Source organism: Lynx rufus, unplaced genomic scaffold (assembly GCF_022079265.1).
Source record: "Lynx rufus isolate CCGP_SWC_20201006 ecotype Redwood Valley unplaced genomic scaffold, mLynRuf1.p SCAF_7, whole genome shotgun sequence".
Classification (NCBI taxonomy): Eukaryota; Metazoa; Chordata; class Mammalia; order Carnivora; family Felidae; genus Lynx; species Lynx rufus.
In genome coordinates, this window is record NW_025814889.1 from 73,128,618 (window position 1) to 73,147,204 (window position 18,587).

At 38.2% G+C, this 18,587-nt stretch overlaps 1 protein-coding gene across 2 annotated transcripts in view; it reads left to right on the plus strand.

Moving 5' to 3' along the window:
• Window positions 1-9,023, plus strand: part of ARID2 (AT-rich interaction domain 2) — a 169,781-nt gene extending 160,758 nt beyond the window's left edge. For both annotated transcript variants that reach the window (XM_047064920.1, XM_047064921.1), the window contains one exon: window positions 7,390-9,023. In XM_047064920.1, coding sequence (XP_046920876.1) covers window positions 7,390-7,534 — 145 coding nt within the window. In that variant the 3' untranslated portion in view covers window positions 7,535-9,023. The remainder of the gene's footprint in view (window positions 1-7,389) is intronic.
• The last annotated feature ends 9,564 nt before the right edge of the window (window positions 9,024-18,587 follow it).

An 18,587-nucleotide genomic window follows, 5' to 3' on the forward strand; every position in this document is an offset into this window, starting at 1 on the left:
CCTGCCAACCATTGACCCTATTCCGCATTTCTGAACTTAAGTTTTTTGGATGCTAGACCCTCACAGATTAATCCTCTAGTTTTCTTTTCTCTCTTAGCTTTCATTTTTGTCTGTTTAATGTATTTCCTGGTAATTTCCTTGACTTTGTCATCAACTCTTGAATTCTTACTTAGCCTATCCTGCTTTAATTTCTAAGAGTGCCAGTGTTGCTGTTTTATAACACCCTGTTCATATGTTGAATACAATGCCTTCTCATCTCTCTGAGGATATCAATGCTAGGATTGTTAAATTTTTTTCTGTTTCCTCCAAATTCTTCAAATAAAGGACACATTAGTGGTTCAGTCTGTTGAGCACCCAACTCTTGCTTTCGGCTCAGGCTCAGGTCCTGGGACCAAGCCCTGCATTGGGCTCTGAACTGAGTGTGGAGCCTGCTTGGGATTCTCTCTCTCCCTCTTCCCCTCTTCCCTGTGCGCGCTCTCTCTCTCTCTCTCTCTCTCTCTCTTCTCTCTCAAAAAAAGTAAATTCCTCAAATGAGCATTCAGGCTTCATGTTTTAAATTAAGAATAAAATATCAACATGCTAATTGGAAGCTCTGAGTATGTAATCTCCACTTGTCACTGGTGATTGCCATTTTTGGTGATCCCTAATGATCCAATTTGTTTATTAGAAGCTCTTCAAATATCAGTCTCTAAAGAGAGATTTTGTTTCTCCAGAGAAGAATCTTTGATTTTCTTGCCTTTGGAGGTGGGCAGTTTGGAGGAAGGTCAATGTGAAATCCGGTGTTCTGGAAACAGAATGGGAGAGGGGAACCAAGAGGACCTCATTTTTGTTCAGTTGATCCCTCACCCTCCGGTAGTCCTAAGCTTTTCTGGTTTATTTCTTCAGAAAATTTTCTTTAAATCATTTTGGTACTGTTTTGGGCAGGACAGAACAAAAAACTCTGTCAAACTGCTGAGTGTCTTCAATTGTGTTGACTAATGCTACTTACAAATTATTTTTTCTTATCTATTGAGTATATTAAAGTGACACAATGTTTATCCTTTGTAAAACATAACAAAATAAAAACCTTGAAATTTGAAATTGAAAGAATACCATTTTATACAACAAAATGGGCATATTTTGTTTATCTAGTGAGTGCTTATTTCTTTCAAACCCCAAAAAGTAGAAGATACTAATTTATATCAAAAATGAAATTGGTACAAGGCACCTGGCTGGCTCAGTTGGTGGAGCATGTGATTCTTGATCTTGAGGTTGTGGGCTCGAGCCCCTATGTTGGATGTAGATACTACTTACAAAAATAAATAAATAATTTAACAAAAGAAAGAAAGAAAAAGAAAGAAAGGAAGAAAAGAAAAGAAAGAAGGGAAAGAAAAAAGAAGTTGTTACCTTAAAGTCATCCTGGTGATTTAAATTTAATCTTTCTAAGTTTTATCCATGTGACATAATAATAAAGAATACTTCTGGGGCGCCTATGTGGCTCAGTCAGTTAAGCATCTGACTTCAGCTCAGGTCATGACCTCACAATTTGTGGGTTTGAGTCGTGCCTCAGGCTGTCTGCTCTCGGCATGGAGCCCGCTTCAGATCCTCTGTCCCTCTCTCTCTCTCTCCCCCTTCCCCACTCACACTGTCTCTCTCAAAAATAAATAAACTTTAAAAACAAAGTAAAGGGGCGCCTGGGTGGCGCAGTCGGTTAAGCGTCCGACTTCAGCCAGGTCACGATCTCGCGGTCCGTGAGTTCGAGCCCCGCGTCGGGCTCTGGGCTGATGGCTCGGAGCCTGGAGCCTGTTTCCGATTCTGTGTCTCCCTCTCTCTCTGCCCCTCCCCCGTTCATGCTCTGTCTCTCTCTGTCCCAAAAATAAATAAAAAAAAAAAAAAAAAAAAAAGAAAAAAAATAAAAACAAAGTAAAATATTTTTTAAATAATACTATTTTAAAAATACATTTTTAAATACTATTTTTAAACTATCAAATTGAAAAAATACTGTAATTGGTGAAGTTTTTGAAAGTTTTTTTTCTTTATCAAAATGTTCATCAATATAGGAGGAAAACGATTTGATTCCACTTTGTAAGTTTTTTATTATTGAAGTATAATGTAAGTGTTAGTTTCAGGTGTATGATACAATGACTGAACAATTCTGTACATTACTCAGTGGTCATCAGTATAAGTGTACTTTTCATCCCTTTAACTATTTCACTCATCCCCTCACCTACCTCCCCACTAGCAACCACCAATTTGTTCTCTGTATTTAAGGGTCTGTTTTTTGTCTCTTTTCTGTTTGTTCATTTGTTTTGTTTCTTAAATTCTACATGAGTGAAATCATATGGTATTTGTCTTTCTCTGACTTATTTCACTTAGCATAATACCCTGTAGGTCCACCCATATTGTTGCAGGTGGCAAGATTTCGTTCTTTTTATGACTAATATTCCAGTGTGTGTGTGTGTGTGTGTGTGTGTGTGTGTGTGTGTGCATGCATGTACTTACACCACATCTTTGTTAGCCATTCATCTATGGATGGACAATTGGGTTGCTTCTGTATCTTGGCTATTGCAAATAATGCAATAAACAGGGGTGCATATATCTTTTCAAATTATTTAAGTTACTTTAAAAGTTTTATAGGACTTTATTTCTTTTCTAGAAAAAATTGTAGAAATTTCATAATTCATTTAAAAATTTGTTTAGGACCACCTGGTTGGTCGGCTTATTCGGTTTAAGCATCCAACTCTGGATTTCAGTTCAGGTCATGATCTCATGGTTCGTGAGTTCGAGCCATGCTGTCAGTGCAGAATCTGCTTGAGATTCTCTCCCTTCTTGGCCTTCCCTCACTAGCTTGCATGCATACACACGCTCGCTCACTCAGAATAAATAAAGTTAAAAAAATTTGTTTAATCAATTTTTTAAATAAATCATACCTAAAATATAAAAACCAGAAGTGTATAAAGCTCCATGAACCATCACAGAGTGAACCACCCATATAACCAAACATCCAAGTTCAGAAATAGAGGAGGGATGCCTGGGTGGCTCAGTTGGTTAAGCTACTGACTCTTGATTTCAGTTCAGGTCATGATCTCAGTTCATGAGACTGAGTGCTGCGCTTGGGCTTTGCGCTGAGCGCAGAGTCTGCTTAAGATTATCTCTCTCCCTCTCTCTCTTCCCCTTCCCCCCCCCACCCCAAATAAATGAATGAACATTAAAAAAAAAAAAAGAGGAGGACCAGTATTGCAGAGCCCCTTTGAGTCCCTACTGCCTTTATCCCATTTTCCTTGGTGGGATCACTCTCCTGATGTTAACCATAGAATTTTACCTGGTTTTAACTTTATATAAGTAGAATCATACGGGATATATTCTTTTGTGTTATCTTCTTTACTCATCTTTTTTTTGTGTGAAATTCATGTTACATGTAGCAGTACATTGTTCATATTCTTGCAGTATATGATTCTGTTCCACGAGTATACTCAAATTTGTCTTTTCCATTCTACTTTTGGTAGGCTTATTGATTGTTTTCAGTTTGGGGCTATTAAAAATAGTGCCACTATCGGGGCGCCTGGGTGGCTCAGTCGGTTAAGTGTCTGACTTCGGCTCAGGTCATGATCTCACAGTTTGTGGGTTCGAGCCCCATGTCGGGCTCTGTGCTGACAGCTCAGAGCCTGGAGCCTGCTTCGGATTCTGTGTCTCCCTCTCTCTCTGCCCCTCCCCTGCTCATGCTCGGCCTCTCTCTGTCTCAAAAATAAATAAAAACATTAAAAAAAAATAGTGCCACTATGAACATTCTGTACATATTTTTGGCCATATATGTATATATTTCTATTGAACTTTTAAGAATGATTGGTGATTCAGAGGATATTACAACTTGAATACATAATGCCAAACAATTCGAAAGAGATTTTATCAATTTATGCTCCCTCCAGCTTTGTAGGAGAGTCACAGTTGCTCCACATACTTTTCAACATTTGGTATTATAATTTTTAATTTTAGCCGTTTTGAGGGCTGTGTACAGTATGGAAACTACATAAAAGTCAATATCAAAATAGCTAAAAAACATGAAAAAATGCCCAACTCCTTAGTCCAGGGTTATTTTAATGAAGGCACCACGTTCTTGGGTTATGTCAATGATGGTTGATTTTTTTTTTTCTGACATTTAATGTGAAATTTTTCACACATAAGGTAAACTTGGCATAATTTTGCAATGAACACCTATATACCAGTCACCTAGCCTTTTTTTTTTTAAATGTTTATTTGTTTTTGAGAGAGAAAGAGCAAAAAGTGGGGGAGGGGCAGAGAAGGAGGGAAGCACAAAAACCCGAAGCAGGCTCCAGGCTCTGAGCTGTCAGCACAGACCCTGATGCGGGGCTCAAACTCACGAACCATGAGATCATGACCTGAGCCGAAGTTGGACACTGACAGAACCACCCAGGCACCCCTCACCTAGCTTTTACCATTGACTTTTTACTATGCTTTTCTTACCACATAACTGTCCATCCTTCCACTCAGCATCACTCTGTAGAAAAAAAAATTTTTTTAAGTTATAATTAAAAAGAAATAGCTGCTTTTATGGAGTAATGACACATTAAGATGATAAGCTAAATATTGCCTGCTTTCACTTAATGAAGGGAATAAAACTTTAAGCATAGGGGCGCCTGGATGGCTCAGTGGGTTGAGCGTCTGACTTCGGCTCAGATCATGATCTCATAGCTCGTGAGTTTGAGCCCCGCGTCGGGCTCTGTGCTGACAGCTCAGAGCCTGGAGCCTGCTTTGGATTCTGCATCTCCCTCTCTCTCTGCCTCTAACCTACTCACATTCTGTCTGTCCCTCTCAAAAATAAACAAACACTAAAGAAAAAAGTTTTTAAAAAAACTTTAATCATACCTAGAATATAATTTTAATTTTCAAGTCCTCTCTTAAAAAAGCAGCCATCTTATTCCTCTCCAGCTGTTTTCTGACATGATCTGAATTTTTATTTAGTTTTATCTTAATTTTGTTAAGGACACTTAACATGAGATCTGACCTCTCAACAAGTTGTTAAGTGTATAATACCTTAAGGTTGACTATGGTACAATGTTGTACAGTGTATCTCTCAAGTTTATTCATCTTGCTTAACTGAAACTTTATGCCCATTGATCCTCAATCTTTCAAGCACCATTTCAGTCTTTTATTCTGTGAATTTGACACCTCTAGAAACATCTGAATTTTCTAAGCATGAACGAAGCTTGATACAGAATTATGCCTGGCAGTCTCCTATGTTTAGAAAAGTACCATGGAGAAAAGTCAAACAGTCCGATGATCTTGCTAATTCTGCCACTACTGTTTAGCTAGAAAGTCATTTCAGTTTTGGATGCCTGAAGATGTCCTCAAGTTACTCATCTGTAAATTGAACAGGTTAAGCTAATTGTTTCCCATATTCCTCCTTTTCCTACAATATATTAACATTACTGGGTGCAGAACTATGTATTATTTCTTTAAAAATACAGAGTTTTGGGGGCGCCTGGGTGGCGCAGTCGGTTAAGCGTCCGACTTCAGCCAGGTCACGATCTCGCGGTCTGTGAGTTCGAGCCCCGCGTCAGGCTCTGGGCTGATGGCTCAGAGCCTGGAGCCTGTTTCCGATTCTGTGTCTCCCTCTCTCTCTGCCCCTCGCCCGTTCATGCTCTGTCTCTCTCTGTCCCAAAAATAAATAAATAAACGTTGGAAAAAAAAAATTTAAAAATACAGAGTTTTGGGGGCATCTGGGTGGCTCAGTCGGTTAAGCTTCCGACTTCAGCTCAGGTCATGATCTCATGCTTTGTGGATTCAAGCCCCATATTGGGCTCTGTGCTGACAGCTTAGAGCCTAGAGCCTGCTTCAGATTCTGTGTTTCTCTCTCTCTCTCTCTCTCTCTCTCTCTGCCCCTCCCCTGCTTACACGCTGTCTCTCTCTCTCTCTCTCAAAAATGAATAAACACTAAGAAAATTTAGAGGTTTGTAGGGTTTGTTTTTGTTTTATAGATTCCACATATTAGTGAAAATCATATTTGCTTTTCTTTGACTTACTGTACTTAGCAAAATACCCTCTAGGTCCATCCATGTTGTTGCAAATGGCAAGATCTCATTCTTTTTTTTCTTTTTTCTTTTTTTTTTTTTTTTAATGATTGAGTAGTATTCTATTGTGTGTATATACCACATGTTTATCCATTCATCTGTGGATGGACACTTAGGTGCTCCCATACCTTGGCTATTATAAATAATGCTTCAGTAAACATAAGAGTGCATGTATTTTTTGAAATTAGCTTTTTCATTTTCTTTGAGTAAATAGTAGTGGGATTACTGGATCATGTGAATTTCTATTTTTAAGAAATTTTTTTGAGGAACCTTACATATTTGGTAGAATTCACCAGAGAACTACTGAGCCTGGTGCTTTCTGTTTGGGGAGGTTACTTTTTTTTATTATGATTCAATTTCAATCTTGAATAGATTCAGATAGTCTTTCACTTTGTGTGACATTTGGAAGCCTATTTCTTTCAAGGAAGTGGTCTGTTTCATCTAGAGTTTCAAATTTGTGGGCATAGTGTTATCCATATTCATTCTTTGTTGCTTTTATTGTTCATGGGATCTGTAGGGATCCTTGGTACCTTTCCTCTTTCATTTCCAATGTTAGTAATTTGTATACACACTCTTTTTTTCTTAGATAGCATGTCTTAGAGACTCAGTGATTTGGTGGTATTTTCAAAGAATCAGCTTTTGGTTTCATTGATTTCCTCTTTTCAATTTCATTGATTTCTACTTGAATTTTTTCTTCTGCTTACTTTGAATTTAATTTGCTATTCTGTTACTAGTTTCCTAAGGTGGAAACTTAGATTATTGATTTTAGATCTTTTTTTCTAATAATATGCATTCAAACAATGCTATAGATTTCCCTCAAAGCACTGCTTTCACAACATTCTGCAACAGATTTTAGTAAGTTGCATTTTTATTTAAATTTAATCTTAAATATTTTTAAAATTCTTTTGAGATTTCTTCTTTGACCCACGTATAACTTAGTGTTACATCATGTATTTGGGGATTTTCCAGTCACCTTTCTTTTATTTCTAGTTTTATTCCATTTTGGTCTGAGAACTGGCCACATTACTACCAGCATTCTTTGAGCCATCTTTTATACATGTGGCTTTTCAAAGTGTATTAAAAGCAACAGTATATGGATGTGGTAAACACACTTGTTCACTGAAAATCACTACATAGATACAAGGAAATCTGTTGTGCTTAGAAACATCTTTTATCCACGGAAGTTCATAATGTATTCCATTCACTAAAGGGAACACATTTTCTCAATGAAATAAAACTTAAAATCTTTAAACTCGTAAAATCCGTAAGAAATCATCACTGACTTTGGATACTGACGAACTTCTGTATGTTTTTTTTCCAGATTGTTAAAGAGACATGAAAACAACTTATCAGTGCTAGCCATTAGTAACATGGAAGCTTCCTCCACCCTTGCCAAATGCCTTTATGAACTTAATTTTACAGTTCAGAGTAAAGAACAAGAAAAAGACTCCGAAATGCTGCAGTGAAAAATAATTCCACTTCTCTAGTGGGGACTCAAAGTCAGATACATTTCACATACTGTTACTGAAGAAAGCACCAAGTCTTAATGGAACAGAGACCATAGAATGAATTATTTTATCTCCTCCCATGATGCTGAGAGGAAGCTTCGTATTCTGATCTCTGAGCGAATCCCTTTGTTCTCTGTTTAAAAAAAAAAAAAAAAAATCTAAAAAGAAAACGAAAAAAACTGCTGTGGGATTGTCAACCAGCTTATCTGCAGGATGTCTCTCAGATCTGATAAATCCTGATGGAAACTGGTATGATCAGAATTCAGTACCATCCACATTGGAATATACATGGAATATTGTAAAACCTACATGAGCAGATGAAATAGAAGCATTAAATATTTTTATCTATATCCAAAAAGGAGCACATTTTTATATTTACAAAACCGTTTAAGCTGGTTTGAATAATTAAAAAAAAAAAAATTTCAGCACACCTATACCCCCTGATCTCAGAGGGGGCCACCAATATCTAGCTATGGATTGTGTGTTTTGTTTAGAAATCAGTAGCTTGGTTTTCTTACTTGAGCCAATATATTTTCACTTATTTATTATCATAAAAATTTACCAGTCTGAATAGATCTTGTAAATATTTGTGAATAGAATGAACACCTTTCATGCCACTGCAGCCACTGGAAATACATTCTGTGGTGTCCTAGAAGCATTATTGGTAGGTTCTAAAGTTTTCTAGACTTTCCTGTCAATTGTAAGTAATTGTGATATATTCTACGCAGTGGATGAATGTTCTTTAAATTTGTGTAAATACTTCTGCAAAGGTACTGATGCTGTAAAGTCAAAACAGTTTTGTGGAACTGTGATTTTTTTTTCTTTTTTTTTCTTTTTTCTTTTTTTTTCTTTTTTTGTTTTGTTTTGTTTTGTATTATACACCTTGTAGAACTCATTTTGCTGGCTGAAAGAGTATGGAATAATATATCTCATGTCATTTTTGTAGAAGAAAAACTATTTGAAGGTATTTTTTGGTTTTCCCTAACATGTATCCACTGTAAACGTTTGTCATGTGCAAGCTCAGAGCTTGGACAGAATTTTTTGTATTTGTAAATTGGTTTAAATACATGGAATTTTATACAGGTTTTCTCCTGTGTTATATATGCATTATGTGCAGGTATGATATTTTCTTCACTACTTTTTCTATCTTAATATAGTGTGGAATTTTATTGTATTATTCTTCCATTCTTAATACTGTACCACATTCCTGCTCAGAAACTGCTCACTTCCTTAAATTGTCTTTTCCCCCAGCGTGAAATGTATCCATTTATAACTGCCTATTGCCTGTTCTATTAGCATCCAAAAATGTGGAAGGCCTCCCAACCACCATTTCTGCTGTGTCCTTAGGATGTGCAGTAAAAAATATAGACCTAACAGTTTATGTTATAGAATGGCTTTATTTACTTTGGTGACTGTTTATAGTTTTTAAATAAAAGACTGAACATTTTCTTGAGTCTTTCATTTCTGAGTATGCTTAAAACATTCTTTAAAAATATAGAGAGAATCCCAAATTTAGCTGAAAGCAGGGTCCAGTCACCTATTTAATTATATATCGATTTTTAATTCGTTAAATAGAGAACAGATAAAAGAGATCCTTTACGTGACAAATTTGCATGAGATAGGAGATTGAGAGTATTTTCCATTTGTTACAATGTAAAACAAACCCAGATTATTATTTGATACTGTGTTTCTTGGAGTGTTGGTTCAGAACCACAATGCACCCAAATCTTCAACTTGAATTTAGGAGCAGATTCTTAGAATAAAAGGATCTTAGTTTGGATATATATACAAAAAAAAAAAAAATTAATAGTTTGATTCAACTAGTATCAACGGAAATTCTAATTTGTCCCTGCAAGGGGGACCTTGGCGCTGCACTCTGCCATGTGCTAATGAATGCTTCAGAGACTTTTTGTCCAACATTAGCCACGATCATTTCCTAGGGTTGTGGGGTTTATTCTTGGCCCACCTCCCGAGATTGGGGCTGCCAGCAGACGCCGCAGAGATCATGCAGTAACACTAAAATGAGCCTTGTCTCCCCCACACTTGTACGGCTCCCAGTTGTTGGTGTCCATTGGCCAACATTCATTGTCCTTGCCTAAAAATCTCAAAATTTCCTAAAATAATCTTGTGTAAAATGAGTGTTTGTTTTAAAGATACATTTCTTTGCAAAATAAGGAACTGCGATGCTAATTGGATCGGAAAGAGAAGAAACTCCAGGTTCAGAAAAATGGTTTTCGTATTCACTCTTCTTCCACCTCATTGGAACTGCATGCGTGCTGTAGCTCTAGCTTTTGTGCTTTGATATGGAAATATAAATATGTCTGTAGCCCCTCCAAGCGTTGGTCTCAACAGAGAATTTTCTAAATGTATTTGACCTAAGGAAACCAATTATGGCTTCCCACTTAGGTTTTCTCATATAGCTTTCTAGAACTATATAATGAAACAACGTGGACTTTCTGGGTAATGGAATTAAAGTGCTCTTGCACAAGAAGTTCTTCATAACCCTCTCATTCATGAAAAGGTGCTCCTCGCTAGACAGAAACTTGCTGATTTCCAGTATTGTTATTTTGTCTAAAGTTCTGTAAATACATGCTTTAATGTTATCTTTGAGAAATCTATGTAAATAATAGAGTCTACAACATAGAGACTGTACAATTCTGTGTTATATATGTGCCTAGTGCTCTGTTGGCACTCAATAAATTTTAAGTAACAAAATTGATAATCATATAGCCAAGGCATATTTTTCTTCCAAGCTCTAGACAGGATGTGACTATATACTAATGAGACTCCGTAATACAAGCCACACGTGAAAACTCGTCTCATTACTTTATAGTCATGCCATGTATGTTTTTTTAACCATAAAATGACAATAAAAACGATTTTTTAAAATGAGATTGTTTTGGATAAGTGACTTCTGTCCTGATCTTAATCACTGTGATTAAACATCAAACAAAGAAAACATGATGTTCTTTACCACCCAAGCAGAAGCTGCTAAGAAGCACAGCAACAGGATGACCCCACTGCCAGATGGCCCCTGGTCACGTTTCTTAAGTACACCTCTGGAGGTGATTACAAAAGAGCGAATGGGGTATGTTATTTTTATGCAAACTACTTTATACTGGACACTGCTGTTCTTGAAAAAATGTTTACTATCTTAAGACCTTTCCATATTGGTATGTCAAGAGCTTTCACAGCCTTTTCTATAGCTATATAGTATGTAGTCCATTGTATGGCTGTATGATGATTTATTATTTGGACCCCTTATTGATGTACATTTGTTTACAGACTTTTAATTACGCCAGTCCCTAACATTTGCTTAACACAATTCCTCTGTCATTCACTGTGCTGTGCATTTTACACGTATTGTCTTGGGCTTCACGAAAACCCAATGTGATAGCTGATGTTACAAGGGGGGATTTAGGGGGGTGGGATGAGTAAGTACCTTGACCAAGGTCATATGGCAAGTAAGTGGAGCTGTTTAACCAGCACGCATGAAGCTAATTGTAGAGAGTAATTAGAATTCTTTCCAGGAGGAGTCAGACATAAGACACTTATTTTTTATGCAAACCCTTTTGTTTGTATTTACTGCATTGTTTATAGTATTTTCTTCCTATGCATTGTGTTGTCTTTTTAAGATTTTCCCTAATTCCTCAGATTTTCTCCCCCAAGTATTTCATTCATTAATGTGGCATCACTTAACTTCTTAGAGCCAGAAAAACTTTCTGGGAATTCCCTTAACAAAGGAACATTTCTAAGACTAGGGTTTATGGTAAATTGAAAACAAAGTTTCCAACCAACAACTATCTACTCTGGTGTGTAACTTGAACAACTGATAGCTGATTCTTCTGAACAAAATTACTCAAAACATTTCTAGGATGTTAATAGGATTTTTTTCCTCTGTTTATACCTCCCTTATATCTCATTCAGCTTGAGTATTGATGGAGAACTTCTGCTGCTCATTTGGAAGATTAAGGAGACAGTCCTGCTCTGAGGCTGAGACAAGCTTCCAAATGCTCACCAGTAACAAAGGTAAAACATGGGCTAAATGAGAATTATAAAGTGTTTTGGGAGTTCAGTCCTGTGGAAGGCTTCATTTGATTGATGAGTGGGAGAAGGCAAAGTGGGAAGGGCTTCGTGGAGTAGTAAAAATGTCTTTTGGAGAATTTAAGGGCTGATAGAAAGTTGACAGACTTAACAGTGGTAAGAGAATGTTGGAGTCTGGAGAGGTCTTGTTCTAGAAGAGAGGTTATAGATTAAATGGTGCAGTGTGAGTTAGATGTTGCTAAAGCAGGGACATGCTTTGGCCACCAAGTAAAGAGCTCCATGAAGCGTAGTCTGGAAATCAATCATAACAAATAGGTTGAACCACATTTGATTAGGTGCAGGGCTGGGTTTCCAGAATCTCTGAACTGTACTTTGTTTCCCTAAACTGATAGAGAAATATTTAGCCTTTGCTTTAGAGAGGGTTTATTGATTTGAATGATCAGATATGATGCCCTGTTTATAACTAAACTGTGTGAAAGACAAGACTAATTTGGGGGCTGACCCTTTCCACAAATTCACTCTTGCTGGGCAGTTGTCCGGGAACAGGCGTTTCTGAGTTGTGCAACCTTTGAAAATTGACACAGTTTGTTAAAATAATAACTGAAAGAAAGGAACAAAAGCCGCCACAACCTAATACAGAAAGCACGATTTTAAGTACACACACACTGACTTCACTCTCTTGCACACAGTAGGCACTGGCACATTTGTTGTTCAAGTTTTCTGGTTCCAAACAGAAGCACATTTTATGCGATGCAGAATTCTTCCAATAGGAATTTTTCCCATTGGGACTGGATTAAAAGAAGGGAAAAGATGAAGAATGAAAGATTTGACTATCACAAATCTAAATTTTGTTTAAAGCCTATTTATTTTTGAGAGAGGAAGGGAGGGAAGGGGGAAGAGAATGAGCGGGGGGGATGGGCAGAGAGAGAGATGGAGACACAGAATGAGAAGCAGGCTCTAGACTCTGAGCTGTCAGCACAGAGCCCCATGCAGAGCTCGAACTCAGGAACTATGAGATCATGACCTAAGCTGCAGTCAGGCGCTTAACCGACTGAGCCACCCAGGCGACCCTGTCACAAATCTAAACAATGGTTCGGAGCTAATTGCTGGCCTCTTGATTTTTTTTTTTTTATAAAGTTTTATTGCGAAACGCCCACCTCAGGCACATGTAACAGAATGCATAAAATAAAGAGTAGAGCTTTAGTATCGTAAAGCAAACCCCTCTGTAACCACTGCCCAGATCAAGACATAGACCTTGGAATGGAAATAGAAATACAGACAAGCCATTTCTGGTGCCCAAACTGTCTGGGTATGTTGGGTGAGAAAGAGTCAGTGTGGGGCACATATGGCTGGGTAGATCTTGTGATGAGCCAAGAGGCAGCATTGGGAGATGGTTACAAGGATAGGCTTTGGACTCAGGTTCCTCTGAGGTCTGAGTGATCCTGGCTGAGTACTGAACCTCATCCTCATTTCTTCAGTTGAAAAATGAGGTTAATAATAGAACCTACTTTAAAAATTCTTACGAAATTTAAGGGGATAATGCAAATAAAATATTCTCACAGAGCCAGTAAGAAGTACTCAACGTTAGTCACTGCTGTTGTGATTGGTAATCATAATTGTACTTGCTAGAGCTAAGGAGGACGTGCAGTCAGCTATTAAAGTGTACAAGGAAGACTTCCAGAAATGACGATTTAGAAAAAGCCGTGTTACAATGGTAATTTTAGAAATGTCTAAAATTCCTTTAGGCAAGTGTGTGAATAAAAACATGTTGAATTAAGCACACACAGCCTGACCTCACCAACAGCTGGGTTCTTACAAGAGTCTCATTGCACCTTGGAACCATGTGAACACCCAAGAAATGTTCAAGATCTTCTTTCTCTGCTGAGTGGGATCTAAACCCCAGATAAAGTGGCATTTGAAAACACAGTTTAAAAAAGATTGCAGGCAAACTGTCAGGTGCTGTTGCTGCCTCTGAAAGGGAGGATAGAATCTAAATGGTTTTAAAGACAAGCTGTGATCTAATTAGTTATGTTGTTCTGACAGAACAGCTGTGATCTTCAGGGGATCTTAAAAAGTTACATAGTGGTTTGCTTCTTGGCTGCACATTAGCCTCCGCCTGGGGAGATTTTAAACTATCCCAAACCCAGAGATTGATTAAATTAGCCTAGGCTGAGCCTGTGTATTGCCTTTTTAACTAAATAATTTTAATTCTAGTATAGCTCACATACAGTGTTATATTAGTTTCAGGTCTACAATATAGTGATTCACCAATTCTATACATTACTCAGTGCCCATCGGTATCAGTGTACTTTTAATCCCCGTAACATTTTATGAACATAGCAATTTATATTAAGTTGATGGTTGAAATTAAGCTTAAATTTGAATCTATTCTTTACTCTTCTCCCTCCTCCCCACATTTTAGGTATATGGTGTCATACTTTACATCCTTTCATCTTGTGAATCCCTTTACTGATTTTTATAGATAAAGTTTTACCGTTTTTGTTCTTCCTACTTTTCTTACTCTTACTTATGGTCTTTCCTTTCCATTCAAAAAGTCCCTGTTAACATTTTTTTGTAGGGGTGGTTTAGTGGTGATAAATTGCTTTAACTTTTAAATTTGTCTAGGAAACTCTTTATCTCTCCTTCTACTCTGAAGGATAGACTTGCCGGGTAGAATATTTAGTTGCAGAGTTTTTTGTTTTGTTTTCTTTTTTTTCTTTCAGCACTTTGAATATATCTTGCCACTCTGCTGTCCTGCAGAGTTTCTGCTGAAAAATCCACTGATAGCCTTATGGAGTTTCCCTTGTATGTAACTGTTTTCTCTTGCTGCTTTTAAATTCTTTATCACTGCTTTTTGCCATTTTAATTACTATGTGTCTTGGTGGGGACCTCTTTAGATTGATTTTGGTGGAGGGATCTCTGTGCCTCCTGGATCTGGGTTTCTGTTTCTTTCCCCAGATTAGGGAAACTTTCAGGTATTTCTTAAATTACATTTTCTGCCCCCTTTTCTCTCTCTTCTCCTTCTGGATCCCTATAATGGGAATGTTATTACACATGATGAGTAGGTGAGTTCCCTAAATCTATTTTTATTTTTTAGTATTATTTTTTTCTCTCTTCTATTCAGCCTGATTGCTTTCTACTACTCTGTTCTTCAGGTCACTGATCCATTCTTCTGTTTCCTTTAGTCTACATTTATTCCCATTAGTGTAGTTTTAATTTTTAAAATTGAATTCCTCATCTCTGATTGGTTCTTTTTTGTTTTCTGTCTCTTCGTTAAGGGTCTCACTCAAGTTCTCCACTCTTTTCTGTAGTCCAGTGAGTATCTTTATGATCTTTTAAATTCTCTATCAGGCATATTACTTAAACTTGCCCTGTGTGGGCAGTTTGGTCCCTGTGTTGTTAGTGGACTAGTCGGGGGGGTGCCTTATGCTTAAGTTGAGTCAGACCAGGTGTTTGCCAGATGCAGTAACACCAAACTGCAGGGTGCTTTCTGTTTTGTCCCGGGAAGCTTTCGATGGTTGGCAGGGCCTGCATTCAAACCAGATGTCTGCCCCAAGCCCATTGTTGGAGCTGCACTGAGACTGGTGGTTATATTCCCCTCTCCCCAGAGCACGAATCACTTTGGAAGTGGTACTGGCCCTGGTGGAGGCTGCTTGCACACTGCCAGGCTTGTGGCACCACTTTGGGTGGGTGGGCTCTGGCCAAGGGCATATTGGAGGAGGCAGATCTGCAGGAGAACAGGGGCAGGGTGTATGGTTGTTAGCAAGGTCTATGCAGGTCTGCTGCTAGAGGAGATCTGGAGCTGCCAAGGACGAAGCCTGGGGAGGTTAGATGGCGTGGGCAGATTCACAGAAGAGCCAGGGTGGGCCATGCAGTCAGTAAGGTTTGCATAGGCCTGCTGTGGGAGGAGACCTAGAAGCCTGGCTGGAAGGGACAGGTCTGCAGGAGAATGCAGAGGCAAGTTCACTGTTAGCAAGTTAGGGAGAGTGTTGCTGCTGCACTGGTTCCCACAGGTATCCATGGGGACAGGGTATAGGGGAGGGAAATGGTGCCAGCCAGCTCTTTTTTTTTAATTTTTACTTTTTAAATTTACATCCAAGTTAGTTAGCATATAGTGAAACAGTGATTTTAGGAGTAGATTCCTTAATGCCCCTTACCCAGTTAGCCCATCCCCCCCCCACAACCCCTCTAGTAATCCTCTGTTCTCCATATTTAAGAGTCTCATGTTTTTGTCCCCCTCCCTGTTTATTTTTGCTTCCCTTCCCTTACGTTCACCTGTTTTGTATCTTAAAGTCCTCATGTGTGAAGTCATATACTTGTCTTTCTCTAATTTCACTTAGCATAATACCCTCTAGTTCCATCCACATAATTGCAAATGGCAAGATTTTATTCTTTTTGATTGCTGAGTAATACTCCATTGTATATATATACACCACATCTTCTTTATCCATTCATCCATCAATGGACATCTGGGCTCTTTCCATACTTTGGCTATTGTTGATAGCGCTGCTACAAACATTGGGGTGCATGTATCCCTTCGAAACAGCACACCTATATCCTTTGGATAAATACCTAGTTCTTTTGTTCTTGAAGTCTCTCAAAGTTACCAGTGCCTCCTGTACCTGCTCTGAGATCAGTTTGGCTCCCCACCGTGTCTTCCCCTTTTATACCTTCTTTGATGTTGGCCTCTTAGCTGCATTTAGCTGTGGAGAGTGTGTTCTGCCAGTCCTTGGATCATCTTCTGGGTTATTTACACTGATGTGGGTGTTACCTAGTTGTATCCATGGAACATTAGGATGTTCCTATTCCACCATCTTCTCAGAAGTCTCTGTGTATTGTTTTGGGGATTTTTGTGTTTTTATTTTTTATTTATTTTTTTAAGCTGTGACCCTGGATGTGCGGCTAGATTGAAACCGTTGTGCAAGTAAACTGTATTTCCACCATTATCCAATATGAGACAGTGGGCAAACCAGTCTGAATTATAGAGCAGAACTTCTCCCAAGTAAGTATGTAGGAAATTATGACTTTCCTGTCTCTAATCTCACTTAATTCTCTAGCTAAGTAGGCAGCAAACCCTCATATAAGCCGCTCTGGCTCAGAGAAGTTTAGTAACATAATCATCACTCAGGCACAGAAAGCTGTGCCTCAGTTCTCTGTGAGCTTTAAAACCAAGACCCCTACTAACTATAACTATCTTCTCTAGTGATTGCGGGATTGGGAAATATGCCCAAACTAGTTAGGGTTTGGGAAGTCTACTTCTTTATGACTAAGGCGTGTCTCAGCCCATAAAGCCAGTGGGTGCGGACTACTCACAGACTAGCACCCATCAGCTACCACAGGAGGCTGTGCTCCCCTCTGGGGAGTATGGAGCACAGTATGGAGAGCCATCAGACACCTATCGCAAGTGTTCAAGCTGAGACATTAGGCCAGTTCTAAATTGGGAAGTTGGTAGCTCCCCAGCCTAGAGCAAAGCTTCCTGCCCATTCCCCCACTGTCATGTGCCAAACAAGGAGAACTGCAATTTTCTCAAGTTTTTTCTGATCATACGACTATTGTTCACTATAGTAAACTTGGAAGCTAAAGAAAAGCATTTTAAAAAGATCCTCTGCTACTTAGAAATAATCTGTATTTTTGTGCCTTAATTTTAAATTGGAATATTATGTATACAGTTGACCCTTAAGTAACACAGGTTTGGACTACACAGGTCTACTCATACACAGATTTTTTAAGATAAATCTGATACAGTACTATAAATGTATTTTCTCTTCCTAAGGATTGTGTCACATTTTTTTCTCCAGCTTGTATCATTGTAAGAATACGGTGTATAACACATATAACGTACAAAATGTTTACTATGTTGTTGGTAAGACTTCCAGTCAACAGGCTGTAGTACTGAAGTATTTGGAGAGTCACAAATTCTATGGGGGATTTTTGACTCTGCAGGGGGTTGGCTAGAGTCCTAGCCCCCTCATTGTTGAAAGGTCAGCCGCAGTTTGTGACCTATTTTTTTCTCCATTTAATGTTTTTTTTTTTCCCTGAAAACATTTACAACAGCTGTAGAATACTTTCATATGAACCACAGATTAACCATTCCCTCCAATTTTCCTCTATTAAATACTAGAAAGGACTATGTGAACCAGTATGTTTTCATCATTATGGAAAAGGGATATGGCAACCCTTTTAAGGCTGTTTATACTTATTTACAAGTTGCCTTTTAGAAAGAAAAATTGTACAAATTCTAACCAGTACTATTTCCTCATGGCACTCTTGCCAGAATTAAATTTATCAATTTGATAAAAGAACATTTTATAACATTGTTTAACTGTGAAGTTGAACACTTTTTCATGTTTATTAACCACTTTTAAGCCATTGAAAGATTATGAGTGGAGTAATCTTTCAAAATGCATATCTGCCCATATCAAACACCTCCTGCTTGAAAGATTTCAAGTTTTTCTTTACAAAATGTATTGCCCTAAGAAGTCTCCACCAGTCTTCACTCTAGCCAATTTAGGCTTGGGGTTGCCACGCTTTGAGACCACAGACCATTTGCACCTCTTTCCTCTGCCAGCTCTTTTCTCCTTGCTTAGTTCTTATCTTTAGCTCTTAAGTGCCATTTCTCCCAGGGATTCTCACTGATCACTGTTAAGTCCAATTACCCTATCACAGATCCTTGGATCACCTTATAGTCCTGTCATTCCTTACCAGTTAGATAAATAGATGTTATTTCCACATTATGTAGCTCTGTGAGTAGAAACAGTATTGTTTTGCTTACTCTTCCCTAGTGTGTAACACACGAGGTGGGCACTCTGTTGAATGATGCTGTGTTATCAGAAGATTAGTCTCTAGTGTCTACAATGAACTGGCGCATATAGAATCTAAGTCATAGTTGGGACTATTAAAAGAGGTCAGATGGCAACACTCTGGGAACTAAAGGAGTTGGATTTCACTGCAAAGGAATTCCAGTTTG